Source organism: Strix aluco, chromosome 2 (assembly GCF_031877795.1).
Source record: "Strix aluco isolate bStrAlu1 chromosome 2, bStrAlu1.hap1, whole genome shotgun sequence".
NCBI classification, from domain to species: Eukaryota; Metazoa; Chordata; class Aves; order Strigiformes; family Strigidae; genus Strix; species Strix aluco.
This window is the reverse complement of record NC_133932.1, coordinates 42,615,907-42,631,779: the sequence shown is the minus strand read 5'-3', so window position 1 is coordinate 42,631,779 and position 15,873 is coordinate 42,615,907. Positions and strand designations below refer to the sequence as shown.

The 15,873-nt window shown below is 41.4% G+C and overlaps 1 protein-coding gene across 1 annotated transcript; it reads left to right on the top strand.

Annotated features, from left to right (window-relative positions):
• The first annotated feature begins 2,348 nt into the window (after nucleotides 1-2,348).
• On the top strand, nucleotides 2,349-15,666 carry ATP6AP2 (ATPase H+ transporting accessory protein 2). Its single transcript, XM_074814549.1, has 9 exons — nucleotides 2,349-2,551; nucleotides 5,231-5,361; nucleotides 7,642-7,770; nucleotides 10,207-10,302; nucleotides 10,501-10,638; nucleotides 10,960-11,013; nucleotides 12,387-12,536; nucleotides 13,601-13,717; nucleotides 14,581-15,666. Exons 1-9 carry the CDS (start codon nucleotides 2,482-2,484, stop codon nucleotides 14,773-14,775), a joined length of 1,080 nt encoding a protein of 359 aa, XP_074670650.1. The 5' UTR covers nucleotides 2,349-2,481; the 3' UTR covers nucleotides 14,776-15,666.
• The last annotated feature ends 207 nt before the right edge of the window (nucleotides 15,667-15,873 follow it).

Here is a 15,873-nt window from a genome sequence, read left to right as displayed (position 1 = left end):
AGGTAAAACTTTATGAAATGACATGAAAATATACAGAGTAAATAGCACAGCACACTTGCAAAGTCAAGCATCCAAGAGCCAGTAAATGCCAAAAATAAGGTAATCCACATAACCTTAATCCAGAACATATGGGCATACATGTTGTGGTATCACAGTCAGCCTACAAGATGGGATAATATTTTTTTAATATTGTCCCACCTTGCTCGGTGCACAAACAGGCTGGGCTCATTGAAAAAGCAATCATTCAATATCTTTGTTGTTCAGTGATCCAGGCCTTGTCTCCTGTATGCTCTTATAATGCTGTTCTGAAGGCAGAAGAGTCAATAAGGAAGCAACTATTTTGATTATACTCTTTGCTACAGTATACAGGTAATCTCACAATCATTTATTTGTATTTCTTTTACAAAATCTGTTATGCAGCATTGGTTTTGTGATGCACAATAGAGAGTACAGAATAAGTGAGTATTAATTTGAAGTGCTCATAACTTGCCTGGCTGCTGAATTTTAGAGTACTCTACACATTTGCCATAGCACAGTTTTTGTAATCAAAATATAGTTTCCACCTGACAACAGTGGGAGCAGTTGCTCCTCTCCATTTATGAAAATCATCTCAGACTTTTATTGCCACCTATGAAAAGCTGGGTTTAAGTGATTTGCCCATCATCACACACTATGATGTGGCAGATCCATGGATAGAACTTTACTTTCTTAAATACCGTTTAATTGTTGTACACACACTTTCATTTTACTACCTGCCGTTCCCCAACTCATTCACTAAGTTTCCTAGACACAGCCCATTTTTTGGGACAGAAATGTTGCTCGGGCAGATTTTCAAAGTATTTCTATATTTGGCTGAATTTCTAAATACATAGCAGAATAGCTCTAGTCAGATAGCTGTATGGCTGGTAATCTCTGGCACGTTCAGTGCATAAATACAGTCTTATCATGTGGATGTGACACAGTTGTGCTGTTCCAGAAAAGCAGACAAAATACTCCCTAGCACTGCTGGATTTCCTGTGAACTTACACATATTGCTTTCTGAGGAATACAGGACAGAAATGACAATCTTACAGAATGTTCTCCACAATGAAATGGAGGTCTTAACCTCCTATACATGAGAATTCACTCTCAAAGCCCAGTTTTCTCTGCCTCAACTTGCAGAGCGTCTCATTGAGACCCCTGAGCCTAATAGTGTACAAAGACCTCAAGAAGTACTCACAACTTGCTTGGTCATGGCGTATTACAGGAATACTATACATACACTGAACAGCATGCACCCAGCTGCCGGTTTCTATTACAAGCAAGAATAGCTGGAGAGAAATGAGCACGGCTGGGGCAGAGCGTCTGTATGCTATTGTAACTGTTCTCAACAACAAACCTTCAGGGGAGTGGGCAGGGATTTTCCAGACAAACACTTCATCTTGGCCCCCCTCCTTCACCAGCTTAATGGGCCCAATTAAGATCTTGAAGGCTGTTTCCCCTATAAATATCCAAACCACAAATTATACAGAGGTGCCCAACTCACTGATTCAGCTCCTTTGCTTTGCCTTTTGGGGGTGAAGTGCTGAGGCAGGTGTCAGGTGTAAACACACAGACCTATTATTTCAAACCCTACTGAAAAGAAAAACAAAACCAAAAACCAACAACAGACCCCCTTCACCCCTGAAACAAGCCCCCTCAATAGAGGGACTAGTCCCCCCCTTAACATGGACTCTTACCCTACCCTCTGTGCCTCCTCAGGTACACCAGGTACACTGCTAGAGGGGCACAGGGGACGAGCAGGGACACCTAGCACTGCCACAGTCACTGAGACTGAGGGTCAGAACGAGGACGAGGGCCAGGGCCAAGGCCAAGGCCTCACAGTCAGAGAATCCCGCACCTACACAGGTGCGAAGAAGGTGGAGCAGGCGTCCTTCCTCGCTGAATGGTGCATTTAGCTGTCAATCAGAGCTCCTTCCCGCCCCCGCACTGAAGCTGCTCGATCCAACCTGCCTCCGTCGGACGCTATCGCGGTCGTACGGCTGAGCGCTGGGAGGGGCAAGGCCCGGATCTCTCGCACTTCGATTGGCCGAAACAGCCGTCAACTCACTCCAGCGAGGCTCCGCCTCCTCACCGCTGCCCTCTAAATTTACGGTGCGGAGAGGAAAATGGTGCAGAGATCTCTCACGGTCTGATTGGCTAACTGGAAACGCCACTCAAGCTAAGACTCTGCCCCCCGACGGACAGCCTCTCAGCTGACCGGTCAGCCCCGTGACAAGGTGGGGGTGGGCTTCACCGGCGAATGGTCAGTTCCGTCAGTCACTCCTGCAGAGTCCCGCCCAGCCGGCCCGAATCTCACCAGCAGATTGGCTTCGGCGGTTGTCCGTCAGCGCTCCCTAGTGGGCGGGGCGCCGGGGGTTCTCCGTCCGACGGTGCGGCCCGGTCCGGCCCGGCGTTTCCCCAGCGGCGTCTGGCAGCGCGGCGGTGGGCACCGCGGCGGACATGGGGCGGCTCGGCGGGGCTCGCTGGGCCCTGGAGGTGGCGGTGCTGGTGACATCGGCTTGTCTCGCCGGTGAGCGAGCGGGGTCGAGCCAGTGTGGGGGAGCCGCTGGCCTGGCCAGCCGCCGCGGCGGGTGGGGGGGGCTGCGGAGCCGCTGCGGAGGGACGTTGCGGGGGAAGGGGCGGCCGCAGCGGTGGGAAAGGGGCGCGCGAGCGGTTGCGGGGCGGGGGAAGGGAGCGCGCGAGCTGGGGGTGGGGGAGGAGGGAGGGGCGCGAACCTCGCGGGGAGGGCTGACCTGGGGAGCGCGCGGCCCTGGGCGGGCTCTGGGGCGCCCTCGGAGGGAGAGCCCCGGCCGGGCCCCCCACCCCTCATAGCCCCGGGGCGTCCCCCCGCTGGGTAGTGCTCGGGAGGGGGGCAGGCGGGTGCCTGCCCACCAGCCTCAGGACGGAGAGGTGGGAGCGGGGGGCTGTCCCCTGGCTGCAGCTCCCTGCTCCCCCCCATCCCGGCTCCCCCAGAGCCTTCGCCCGGAGACTTCCCTCTCCCTCTAGCCAAGGGCCCTGGGGGGGCCATGTATGGGTACGCATCGTTTTGTTACTTTGAGCGGATTTTCATGTTTTGCCGAGCTGCTTTTGTGGTCGCTGGCGGCTTTCTGTCATCCGCTGCGAGTCAGGCTTGCGACCTGCACCTAAGGCTTCCAGGCACCATAAATAGTTTTCTCTCAATATACCTTCGTTCTTCAGTCCCGGCTCACAAAGGCTTTTGAGGGCCGAAGTTCTCCTGAGGTACAGCTTCGGCAAGGTTGGAGCTTAGTTAAGTTTTCTGTAGGTGGGTGGATAACAGTATACAGGACTAACTGCATCGCAGAATTTACTCTGCAGACTTCACTGCTTATGTGGCGTAAGCGGGGTTCTTTGCTCAAGAAATTATAGTGTGTCTGGCTTGTGTTCCCAAGTTCAGATTCAGTTTTAATCACTGAGATCTTAAACAAGTCTAAAAAGGCAAATTTAATTGAAAAGGGTAATGCTCTGATTTTATCAGTCTAAGCAATCTTGTCCTAAGTAAACCAACTTGTCCTAAATCACGTGTGTGACTGTCTTACAGCCTTGTGGAGAGCAACATGTGAAATCCTACAGACTGAGCAAAAATATTTGTAGCAATTTTGTAAATTCCTTTTTAAACAAATTGATCCAGAAACATTTCTGTCCTTGAAAATGCGGGTTGTTGCACCGTTAAAAATTGACAGCAGGCCATCCAATGAACGCATATCAGTTTAAAACAAAAAATGCTTGAATCTGCTCCATATGCATCTGTTGGTTTGGCCTGTTTCCTTCCTTTTGCCACCCTTCCCTGACCTGCATCGCAGTGCTTTGTTCCTTTATTATGTTTATCATAACATAGCTCTGATTTACTGTCAACATTTGTATGCATGATCATAACCCAGGCTTTAAAACAGCATCTTCAAGGTCACATTGGCTAAAGTAATGTTAGGGAAGATTATAACTGCAGAACACATCAGTTTACTATTGCATTAATTTTGTAAATAGCCTTTAGATTTGCAGATGCCCTGGAAAACTGTTGTATGTAGCTGCTTGGACTGGTAACTAATCTTCTGTGATCATATAAATAAATACTTTTATTTTCTTTAGATGGTTATCTTGTTCATGTAATTTTGAAGTATGCAGTCAGACTGATTGTATAATTAGAACTTCAGCTTAGATGGCCTGCAAATATTTAGTGCTCTCTTGATTTTCTCGTGTCCTGTGTCAGATTAGTTCTGTTAGAAACCTACACAGATTGCTGAAGGGGGAAATATGCCTGAAATTTTGCATTGTGCATGTTACTGCTTATATACTCCAAACACGTTTTAAAATTTATTTAGATAAATGTGTACACAGTATTGCAGTTATGCTTAAGTGACTTAAAAATAGGAAGCTAGCTTGAGATAAGCTCATCCCTTATTTCTGTGGAGTCCTTTCTGACTTTATTACACAGTAAATTACTGTCATCATAATACAGTTTAGAAATATGCTGTTAGTCAGCTTTGCTATTCAAGGTAATGGGGAAGAGAGTGAAGGGGGATCCCGAATGAATGAAAACCTGACACGAGAAGTATTGCAGGTTGTGGCTTCACACAATCAGCTTGGGTCCGGTACCACATCCAAGGAAGAAGAAGGATTTACAACGTCATGTGGCTGAGAAGGCAGAGCAGAGGCACTGGAGCTGTTCTGCAGAAGCCAGATTGTTCCTGACAGTGTTCTGTTTAAGCCAGCACTGAGAAACTCTGCTGATCCTCCTGGCTCTGGGTTCAGTGTCTCAGGCTGTTGTCTGCATGAGAAGAGGTGTTATGCCAGGCAGTCCTGGAAGCACACAGAGCTGTGTTGGTGCATAGCTGCTTGTGAGCTAATGGGGTTTTGGAGTCCACCTGGCTCTGCTGAGAGTTAGCTTTACCAGTTCTGAACTGTAGCACTACTCACAACGTGCTAGTGCGTATGCAGAAGTGTACTGTGCTGCTGCTTGAATAATTGTCCTGCTTTTGATAATGTGGATTTGTCCATCCTTAGTCATTGCCATATAGAAGCCTTATTTTGTATTCCACAGCATTAAAACGATCGGTTCTCACTGCTTGTGTTACGTAAACTGACAGGCACGAGAGGGAGGAAGAAGGAATGAAAGCTCTCATATGCTCTTTTTCTGTGTTATGTAAGAGAAAGATTGCAAGAACTCTGACAGCTTTTTATGTTTGTTTTTTAGGTGTATGCGGTGATGAGTTTAGTGTCTTACGATCACCTCAGTCAGTTGTGTTTCGAGATGGAAGTTGGCCCATTCCTGGCGAGCGGATCCCAGATGTAGCTGCATTATCCATGGGCTTTTCTGTTGAAGATGTATGTTTCAGGTCTTGATTTTGAAATGCCTCTAAAACTACAGACCTGCTCACTTAACATGCAAATCTTCCTGTCATGGGCTCGAATATATAAAATATCATCGTGTTTGTCTTGAGGAATGTATGACTTGTCAGAGTCTGGTTTCCAAGCATAGAGCTATGTCAGTCATATGAGCAGCAAAAGGCTGTGCTAGCTGGCTAATTTGAATCATCAGCTATAGAAGGAAGCAAACCCGTGGAGTCTTTGTAGTGCTGTTCTTCAGTTCCTCTGAGACCTAACTACATGCTGTATCCCCCCATCTGTGGTCACATACTGAGAATCGGTGGAAACCCTGTCATTTCTTACCTAGGAGCTATCCGTAGGGCTCTGCTCTTGGGTACTCTGAAGACTGTGAGCAATGGCTTGGCTAGGCTGGCATTTTGTCAGGTCAGCAAGCTTGTCTGCTGAGCATAGTTAATAAGAACAAGTAGACTAAATACTTAGGAAGTAATCCAAAGACTTGAAAACCTAATTTGCAGTAGTGTTTTCCCAAATCAGGTTTTTGAATATAGCTTTAGTGATGTTTAAAGTGGGGCACATGTGTAGGAGCCCTTGGATTGATTCCATCTTGCCTACTGAAATTTTGCTGGGCTTCAGCAGGGATGAGCAGCTGTTGAAGCAGTACGTGAAAGCGTAATAGCCAGGCATCTCTAGCAGTGTCTGTGCAGCCGGATACTCAAAGCTACAAGCTGGGATATTTTCACAGTGCTGGTGAGGGAGGCTGTTTCCCATTTCTTCCGTGTTTCAGCTAGGCAAGAGTCTCATTTGAATGCAGGTCTGTTTAGCCTGTGTTTTAGAATTTGTCTGAAAATATCTTGCTGTCAATTAATAATTCTTTTTTGTCATTAATCAAGTAAGAAACTCTTGAGTGGTATTCCTAAGAAGTATATTTTGATTATTTTATCAAGAAAAAACAATACATCAGATGGTAGTGTGTGCATTGCATGTAAAGACACCCAGCAAAACAGTGGAGTTTGGCCCATTTTGAACACTTGACTTGGCATGTTGGTCATCTGGAGGTACGACATGATTATCATGGAGTGAGTGTTTCAGTACTCGCTCTGTGCCTGTGCCAAAGCTTGGAATTCATTTGCTGTGATGGGTCTGTACCATCCTTTAGAAATAGTTCTCTGTTAGTATTATTTCAAATCCTAGAAGTAGGCAGGGAAGGAAGTGTGTAAATTATTCAGTTAAGCCCTGAAACTGAAAGTTGTCACTAAGGCAGAAATTGCAGTGTAGGCAGCTTCCAGCCCTGGTATGGGGAATACTGCAGGGTCCAAACACTCATTTTGCAGTTTGTGGGAAATGCCACAGCAGTTTACCTCAAGGCTGTAGTCTAGGAACATAAACTGTCAGTGCAGTAGGGGCACTGTAGAGAATTTAGAGTTCTTACTGCATTACATTGGGGATTCTCAAAAACATTCCTCCCCTGTTAAGGCAGGATAAAACTAATCCCCTTTTTTGACCCTGATGATGCTTTAAAAGGTTTTAATTTTGTTTCTTGGAGGTGATAGAGATCATAATGTCAATGACATTTAATTCTAAAGTCCAAATAAGTTGGTTTTATGAAACTTAAGCAGTTAGGACTTTTACACAAATGGAGAAATCTGTTTGAGTTCATTCCAAATAGATGAATTTGTGTTTTGTGCCTGAGTAAACCAGCCAGGTAGCCTTCACTGTGCTGTTGCCGATACAGAACTGTAGTAAGCTACTAAGGAATCTTTTTATGTTTCTGTATGAATTTGTAAGTTTTAGATTAGTAGGTTGTTGGTATGAGTGACACCCCCCCTTCCTTTTTTCCCCCTGTTTCTTTCTGGTATTGAAAATATCAAGATACTAGTGTTTTAGTGTGCCTAAACCTGTTTCAATGGTGTTTTTGAAAGGGTTTGGTTTTGGTTTTGTTTTTTAAATTTAGCCTTCACTTATTAAATATAGACTATGATATTTCTAATTTAATTGTGGGTAATAACTGTTGGTATATCCAATATGTATAAACTTCTCTCAGTGTAGCCTTTGCTATGAAGTTACTGGCAGGTTTTAAACAGTTTTTTCACGGTTAACTTGAAACAGCATTATTCAAGATAAAAGCATTCTGGTGTTAACTTATTTTGCCATGAAATTTCCAGTAGGCTGTTCTGCACAGAGATATTAAGATAGTAAGTTATTTTGCTGTAATGGTGGGGGAGGGCTCATCTCTTTCTCCCTGTGAAACAAGGTGTTTTTTTTACTATTTTGTCATAGGAGCTTTCCTGGCCTGGGCTTGCAGTGGGTGATCTGTTTCACAGACCACGAGCTACTGTGCTGGTGACAGTGAAGGGAGTAGACAAGTTGACATTGCCTGTCAAAGGGATTTCTTATCCTATTGAGAATGTGAGTATCCACGTTTGGAACTGTTGTGCAATTTCTGTGACTTATGATCTAATGAGAAGTACATGACTCTAGTGTAGTCCTTGACATTCACTTATTTCTTACTTCACTTGAGGTTCACATACCCCTCTAGAACGATGGGTCAGGCTGTATAGATAAATAATCCAGTCAGACTGCTGTACAAGGTGAGAGGCCCTTAAGATCGCCTGGGGCCTCCTGTGTTGAGTTCAGTAACTTGTTTGACCAAAGCATCTTCTCCTTGAAAGGCGTCTAGTTTTAATATGTTTGTACCAAGAGGCAGACAGTCTGCTGCTTCCCATGTTAACTTATTGATTCATAGTCTGAATCACTAACTCCTACTTTTTTTTTCTTCAGCTGAGCGTGTGTGATAGCATTTTATATGATGTTGATTCTTTGATGTACTGTATCACCCTCTAAGCAGTCTTTGAGTTTTCCTCAAGTACTTGACTGTGAAATGCAGCACTTTGAGACACAATTTGATTATAGTGTATCAAAAAGAATAACAGCAAACAACATTACATTTACCTGTCACTCTCTGTCTTTGTTGAGGCTCTTTTCTCACACTTGTCACAGCATCACAGAATCATTTCAGTTGGGAGGGACCTCTTGAAATCATCTAGTTAAACCCTCTGAACAAGCAGGGTCAGCTAGAGCAGGCTGACCAGAACTGTGTCCAGTTGGGTTTTGAGTACTTTACTCCACAACTTCTCTGGGCAGTCTGTGCCAGTATTTGACCACCCTTTCAGTAAAAAAACCACTTTTCTTGCGTTGAGATAGAATTTTCTGGTTTTAAATTTATGATCGTTGCCTCTTTTGTTGTCATACGATTTTGTCCATACACATCTTAACAGGAACACAGTAACTTACAAAATATTGGTAACTGACCAGTGTCTACTCACTTCTCCTTTATAAATACATTGTCTGCTTTAATCTATTTTACTGCGATGTTTGACCAGTTCTTCATGTTGAGCTGTTCTTTGTCCAGCATGAACCCACAAACCCTTTTCAAATAAGTTGTTTTTCAGGTTATTTCTAGTTAGTTAATTCTTCTTCTGCCTATCTTGGAAAACTTTGTTTTGCACCAGTTTACCATGCGTTTTGTCTCTGTGAGACTGCTGTGCTCCTGTTAAGAATTATTATTTATCATTTTATTATTTTGGTGGAATAAACCATGGAATCATCAATGACAGTGTTGAATAGTGTTTTGTTTAATATTGACACCCTGTTGCACACCCCAAGAGGAGGTGATGATTTCCCTATGAAATTACTTTTACAGCTATCAGGTAGTCTTTTGATCTATTCTAGAATATCAGCGTTTAGTTGGAATGTTATGTGGCTTTATACTGAACTCGGGTCAAATTCAGCTGAACACAGATCTGCTTTCATGTCAGCTTTCAGGCACAGCTCACTAGTTCAGGCACAGTTATGTGTTGGCATTGCTGAAATGGTATCTGGACCAAAACTGATTTAGGATTGTCTGCACCTGACTGTGTAGTCATTGCTAACTTGAGGAAACCTTAAATGTACTTGAAGTAGTCTTTAGCTGTATTTGCATTTGTAACTTTGGTAAAGTTCTGACATGTACATAATGCATATTTTCTTTATTTTGTGTTAATAGGAATTCGTATTCCTAAACTTTAATTGGTTCAGTTAACTGCTGCCATGGCTTCAAAGGGCTGTCCCACATTTATGGTGGCAAAGTACTGATTCTCTGATACTCAAGAACAGTTTCAAATGATCACCACTGAGTCCATGTTCAGGACCTTTGGGTATAAATTATCTTAGCTTACAGATTTACTAAAATTATTAGAAAAAATATTTTTATGCTCTTTAACTAGTGAATGGCAATGTACCATTCTGCTTCTTTTTAGATGAAACCCAGAAATAAAAGTTTAGAAAAACTAACAGGTTTATTAGCTTGCCAGTAATGGCACTATACAGTGCTAGGATTTCTTTTATTCTTAGTAATTTTTTATATGGCTCTTTCCCATGGTGTTTCAGCAGTTGGTCTTTCTTCTGGTATATTTTCATTCATCAGTTTTTTGTGGTTCATAACTTCCCATTTGCTCTAAGATTGGTTTCCCGTTTTGTATTGCCTCTGTATTTGTTGGTCTTGCTTTACTGATAAACAGGGCTATACTCTTAAGTAAGCCTCTTAATTACACAATCGTGGCCCCTTGGAGTTCTTAAAAATGGATCGTGTCTGCGATATATACAAATAAATTGTCTGCTCATAGATACACAGTTGATGTTTTGCACATTGGCTCCTATTATTTGCTATTATCACTTTGAAAATATACTCTTTGCTGAAAAAGAGGTTGTCCTATTTTTCCAGACTTCTGTAGTTAAGCAAATTATCTCCTTTTATATGATTAGGCCCTGTTTTACCCAAAAATCTAACTGGACTTTGTCTTCCAGGCTGTTCCTTTCAGTCTCGACAGTGTTGCGAATGCTATTCATACTTTGTTCTCTGAGGAAACTCCCGTGGTCTTGCAGCTGGCCCCCAGTGAGGAAGTGAGTGTTGCTTCACTTCTGATTCCAGATGTTCTAAATAGTAAACCTCTTTCCACTTGTGTGGCTGGAGCAAAACCAATTGGTTATATGAAATATTTTGCATTGGAGACAGATTGCAAGTATGATTGATTATTAATGTGTGACTGGAAGAGCTAAAAACTAACCTCTGTTGTTATTAAACAATGGCTATTCCTGCAGAGAGTGTACATGGTGGGCAAGGCAAACTCTGTATTTGAAGATCTTTCTGTCACACTGCGCCAACTGCGAAACCGTTTATTCCAGGACAACTCCATTCTCAGCTCCCTTCCTCTCAACTCCCTCAGCAGAAACAATGAGGTAAAAAACTTTAATCAGTGGGAACATTTATGTTTTTTTTTCCAATATTCTTAGTTAGCTTGTGCTTTTATTTTCTTTTTTTTTTCTCCTTTTTTTTTTAACCCTTGCTTTGCCTAGGAGAGCCCACTCTAATTTTTTTTAACTGAATTCTAGGAACTAAGTTTCAAGGTTTTTTTGTAAGTAACTTTATTGAAAGAGTAATTTCATTCTAGCATGTTCTGATGCTGTAACAGACATAACCTGTTATAAAATACTGAGACTTGCAACAAAATGAGACTTCCCTAACTTTTATTTCATCTTTCTTTCTGCCACTTCCCCCAGGTTGACTTGCTTTTTCTGTCAGAACTACAAGTCCTACATGATATTGCAAGCCTGGTAAGTTTTTTTTTTTGAAACACTCTCTCCATCTTGTGTCACAAACTTCAGAGATCTTTAAAGGCAGAGGAGCCGTGGCCAGGGTACTTGGCAACTAGTGATATATATTCAAGCGTGTCATCAGCGGGTTGCATCAGTTTAAATAATGCATTCTCAAGCTACTGGTATGAGCCCTGTCATGGGCAGAAGAAAATGAAAACCTTAATCATCTGTAGTTTCTTCTGTATTGTGTTCAGTGAGAACGGGGAATTCTGAGCTGCTATTTCTCCATACCCAAAGACACAGGAAGTACTCAGTGAAGAATTTGCCAGGGCTTTCCTTATTTTCTTATTTGAGTATAACGGTAGTTAAGAAGATGATGTTCTTTGCCCTGTCTACCATTTTACTTCAAAATATCACCGTAACATTTTATCTGAAAAGACTGGAGTGACTTCTGTAGCGTGAATAGTGATGGTGATAGAAATATTCCAATGGAGGGGTGAGCTTTTAATTCTTATGATCTTTTTACTAAGAAACTACTGTCTTGTTGCTGTGGTTTAGGGTTTGTTTTGGGGGTTGTTTTTTTTGGGGGGGTGGGAATGTGTCCTTTAAGCTGCAGTCCTCATCTACTTAAAGTGAAAGAAACAGTCATGAAAAACTCTGAAGTTCACATTTGGTGAAGGGCTGGTGGAGAGAAATGGGGCTCTTGAGAAAATGAGGTAGAACAACTTGGTTTTGTCTTGCAGACTAGAAATGCTGTAGTTAAAGTAGGTGGGAAGATAGGAACAGATTCAATTTCTTGCTTTCAGAGACTGCTGTCTTGTGCAGGCAGATGTCAGTACTGCAGCTTCACACCTGTAGAAGTGCAAGAACATCACTACTCTCCTTTGAGATAATTTGGATTATATTGGTTGGATTTTATGACAATGGGATGATACTCCTTAAGTAAACTACTTTTGTACATGGGCAAGAGCAAGGTAGAAGTTGCAACCTACACTCAAGTTTTGCAAGGGCCAGCTTTGGCGAAGGGAACAGTAATATCTAAGTACTGTAGTTATGTATTTTTTTTTCTCCAAGTTTTGTTTTTATGACAAGTACAGAACGAGGATTCTGATGTGAGTAAGTATAATGTTTCTTTTTAGTAGAGCTCTATACTACACGTATATAACCTCATGTTAGGAATAGATGCTACATGATGATCATCCACTTTCTTCTGTAGAAACAATTCTGGACATCTAGTTAAGTTGGCAAGAAATTCCACTTTTTAATCAATATGGAATATGACTGTGGAAAGTGAGGCTGGATTAATTCCAGCAAACAGATTTTGTGAAATGTGTCTTTAAAGTAACCTGTTTATGAATTAATTTCTTTCTGCCCTCAATGATGTGCCAAAGCTGTCTCGACACAAGCACTTAGCCAAAGATCACTCTCCGGACCTGTACTCTCTGGAACTGGCTGGTTTGGAAGAGGTTGGAAAACGGTATGGGGAAGACTCTCAGCAGTTCAAGGATGCTTCTCAAATTCTTGCAGACTCTTTGCAAAAGGTATACTTACTACCTAGTGAACAAAACTCACAGGAATACTAAGGAAAAAATTTTTTGTGTTAACTACAAGGGAGTTAGTTTATCGACTGTCTTATGCTTTGATTTGTCACTTCATTAGTGATGACTTGCCTGATGCTTGTTTTTGCTGTTTGGTTTTTAAAATGTAGTTCAGTTATTGAATGGTACAATTCATCACTCTGGAAAGTGTTGACATGATTCTACAATGTGTTTAGATATTTCACATAAAGGAGTAGGAATATATTGAAACCATGTATCAACATGACTTGATAAGTTGTTTTTTTCTAAATAAATATCTTGCATTTAAAACCACCAGTATGCCTCAAAAACTGGCTCTAAGAAATGTGGAAATATCTTTACCCCAGGGTACAGTGGTTAGTTTCCCCTTGCCCACAAAGCTGTATAAATCTAAATTTCCAAGCCTCTAAAATAATACTGTTCATCTCTCAGTGTGCTCAAGATAGTAATTCTTTAGCAGGTCTTATGTAATCATTAGATAAAATCTTTATTAAGCCCAGTCACTTTTGAGAGTTTCAAAAGCATGATGGAAAAGTGTAAAAGCATGAATTTGCTAAACGAAATAACTATTTTCTCTAAACATTACTCTTCGGCCTCTTTGCAGTTAAGCAAATATATTTAAATACTAGACATATTAGTCTCTGGACCAGATTAAAATATTCATGTTCATAATTTTCTAGTGGAAGGTTGAGAACCTAAATATTTTGTTGAAACTGACGGACGTACAATTGGGAAACTATATGGTGATTGGCCTTTTGTAAAAGGGATGAAAGAATGAGGTTCAGCCCAGAGAGCAGTTATAAGGTGCAGTCTGCTGAACAGTGGTTGAGGGGTTTTAAAGAGATACTGTAAACCAGGTGAAAGTTGGCAGTTTCTTAATGGAATTCTAAAACAGTGTAAATTTTTACAACTTTCCATAATTATTCCTGAAGCTGAAATCTTATGGTTTAGTACATCTTGCTAACAAAACTCTACTTAATTCCTGGCTACAGTGTAGGTTTTAAAATAAATCACTTTTGCTTTTTCAGTTTGCAGATGAGATGTTTAATCTGTATAGTGGGAATGCAGTAGTAGAAGTGGTAGCTGTGAAGGCATTTAATTCTCCCCTCACAAGGAAGACTCGCTCCATTCTCCAGTCTTCACAGGTAGTAGATGCACATTTTTCTATATCTCATTTATTAAAAGTAATCCAAACTGCAACACTTCTTCATTTGAGCATAATTCTTTTTTAAGGACCAGAATACTGACTATGGTTTACTCATGGGTGCAAAGAGGTCAGCTTACCTGTCTTGATCTTCACTTAATCATATTGTAATTCAGGTTGAAGAGGGCCTCTAGAGGTCACCTAGTCCAGCCTACTGCTCAAAGCAGAATTAATTTAGGAGTTGGATCAGGCTGCTCAGGTCCTTGTCCAGCCAAGTTCCTGTGAAGTTGACGGCTAGAAGTCCCACAGCCTGTCTGGACAGCTTGTTCCAAAGTTTTAGCCACTTTCACCGTGAAAATTTTTTGCCTTATGTCTTGTTAGAATTTGCATTTCTGCTGTTTTCTCCCCAGTACAGTAGCGCATGCAAGTCCTGCCTTCTGGGTGGGGAAAAAATTGATTTCCTTGACTTGCTGTCTACACTCCAGATGTAGTCTAGGATGCATTTGCTTTGCATCATTGCAGAGGTGCACTGCTGACTCCTGTTCACCTTGTCCACCAGGACCTCCAGGTCCCTCTCTGCAGAGCTGCTGCCCAGCTGGTCAGTCCTGTCACACAGGGTTATTCTGTCCCAAGTGCAGGACTTTGTGTTCATCCTAACTGGATTTCATGAGGCTCCTGTCAGCCCATTCCTTCGGATTCCATTAATGTCAGTCACATAGTCACTTCTGCATTTTGTGCCCCAGCATCAGAATTGTCTAGCAAAAACCCATCTCTCCTATTTAGATTGCTCAGATTTTCGATGTAGTCAGAATGTGTTTTGTATGCAAGCGAACTTTAAAGTAATACACATTTTCTTTATTACAGAGCGAAACAGAAAATCCATATAACCTTGCCTATCCATATAACTACAACTACTCTGTAATCTTCAACATTATTCTGTGGATGATGATAGGTCTTGCTTTAGCTGTGATAGTTATCTCCTACAACCTCTGGAACATGGATCCTGGGTATGACAGCATTATTTATAGGATGACAAATCAGAAGATAAGAATGGATTGAGCTCCGCTGTATTTCAGCGCAAGAAAATGATGAAGAGTAAGGTCTCCTTTAAACTGTGTGGAAAACATTCTGACATGGTTAACTGTGGAATTTTTTTAAAGGTGTATTTATTTCTAAGTATTTTTTTCCCTCTCAAGCCTATTTTAAATGTTAGTAGTAGCACCGGATGGGATTTAGAAATTGAAATCTGCTTGTTTAAAAAAAAAAAGACACCACCAACAATCCCCAAAGTAATTGTTATTGAAGTAACATCATTCCATTTTTTTAATTATGTAACATGAGTTTTTGAAATGCCCTGTACTGCCTGTGACTGTGTGCAAAACAGATAAATTGAAATTATCTTAGCAACATGTTGTTTGAAACTTTTACACTGGAAGATTAGAAATTATAGCTAAATTGTTGTGTTGTATATTATGAACCAGTTGTAAATGTTTGATGTAAAAATTTATAATGGCTATATGTAACTTCAGAGAGGATAGTAATTATTCTTTAGTAAAATACTAAATATAAAAATATTTCTACACGACTACGATTCTAGTGGCACAAGTGGCATTTTGATCTCATGTTGATGGCTCAGACGTGAGCTGTAGACAGAAGGAACCTTTACACAGAACTTCAATGATTTGGAGGTAAATAACACTGGTGTGACTGGTCTATACAGTGGAGAGTCTATAAATATTGAAGTAGCACCAGTCTGATCATGGTCTAACATCACATACAGTTGAAAGTTCCTATTATGATGCTTCATATTCCTTCCATTTGTGTTGATGTTATTCTAAAAAAAAATTCTTTTTGATGATAAGAGTGGACCAACACTTGATTTAAATATACTTGAATTATAGTCCTGCTTCAACCATTCAATAAAACAAAGAACAGTTGTTCTTGAATGCATTTATTCTCTGTGGCTTCATAGGTGTGGCTCCTTCCATTTAGTATTTGCTCAGCTGAACAGAGTAGGTGCCAGCAGCCTCCTATATGTGACAGTGGGCCTAAGTCTATAACAGTTTAATTTTAACTGTCTTTCAAAAGCAAATGTTGGAAGATCATCTTGTATGGATTAATTTATCTAAACCTAATAGTTTAACTACACTCACTCTA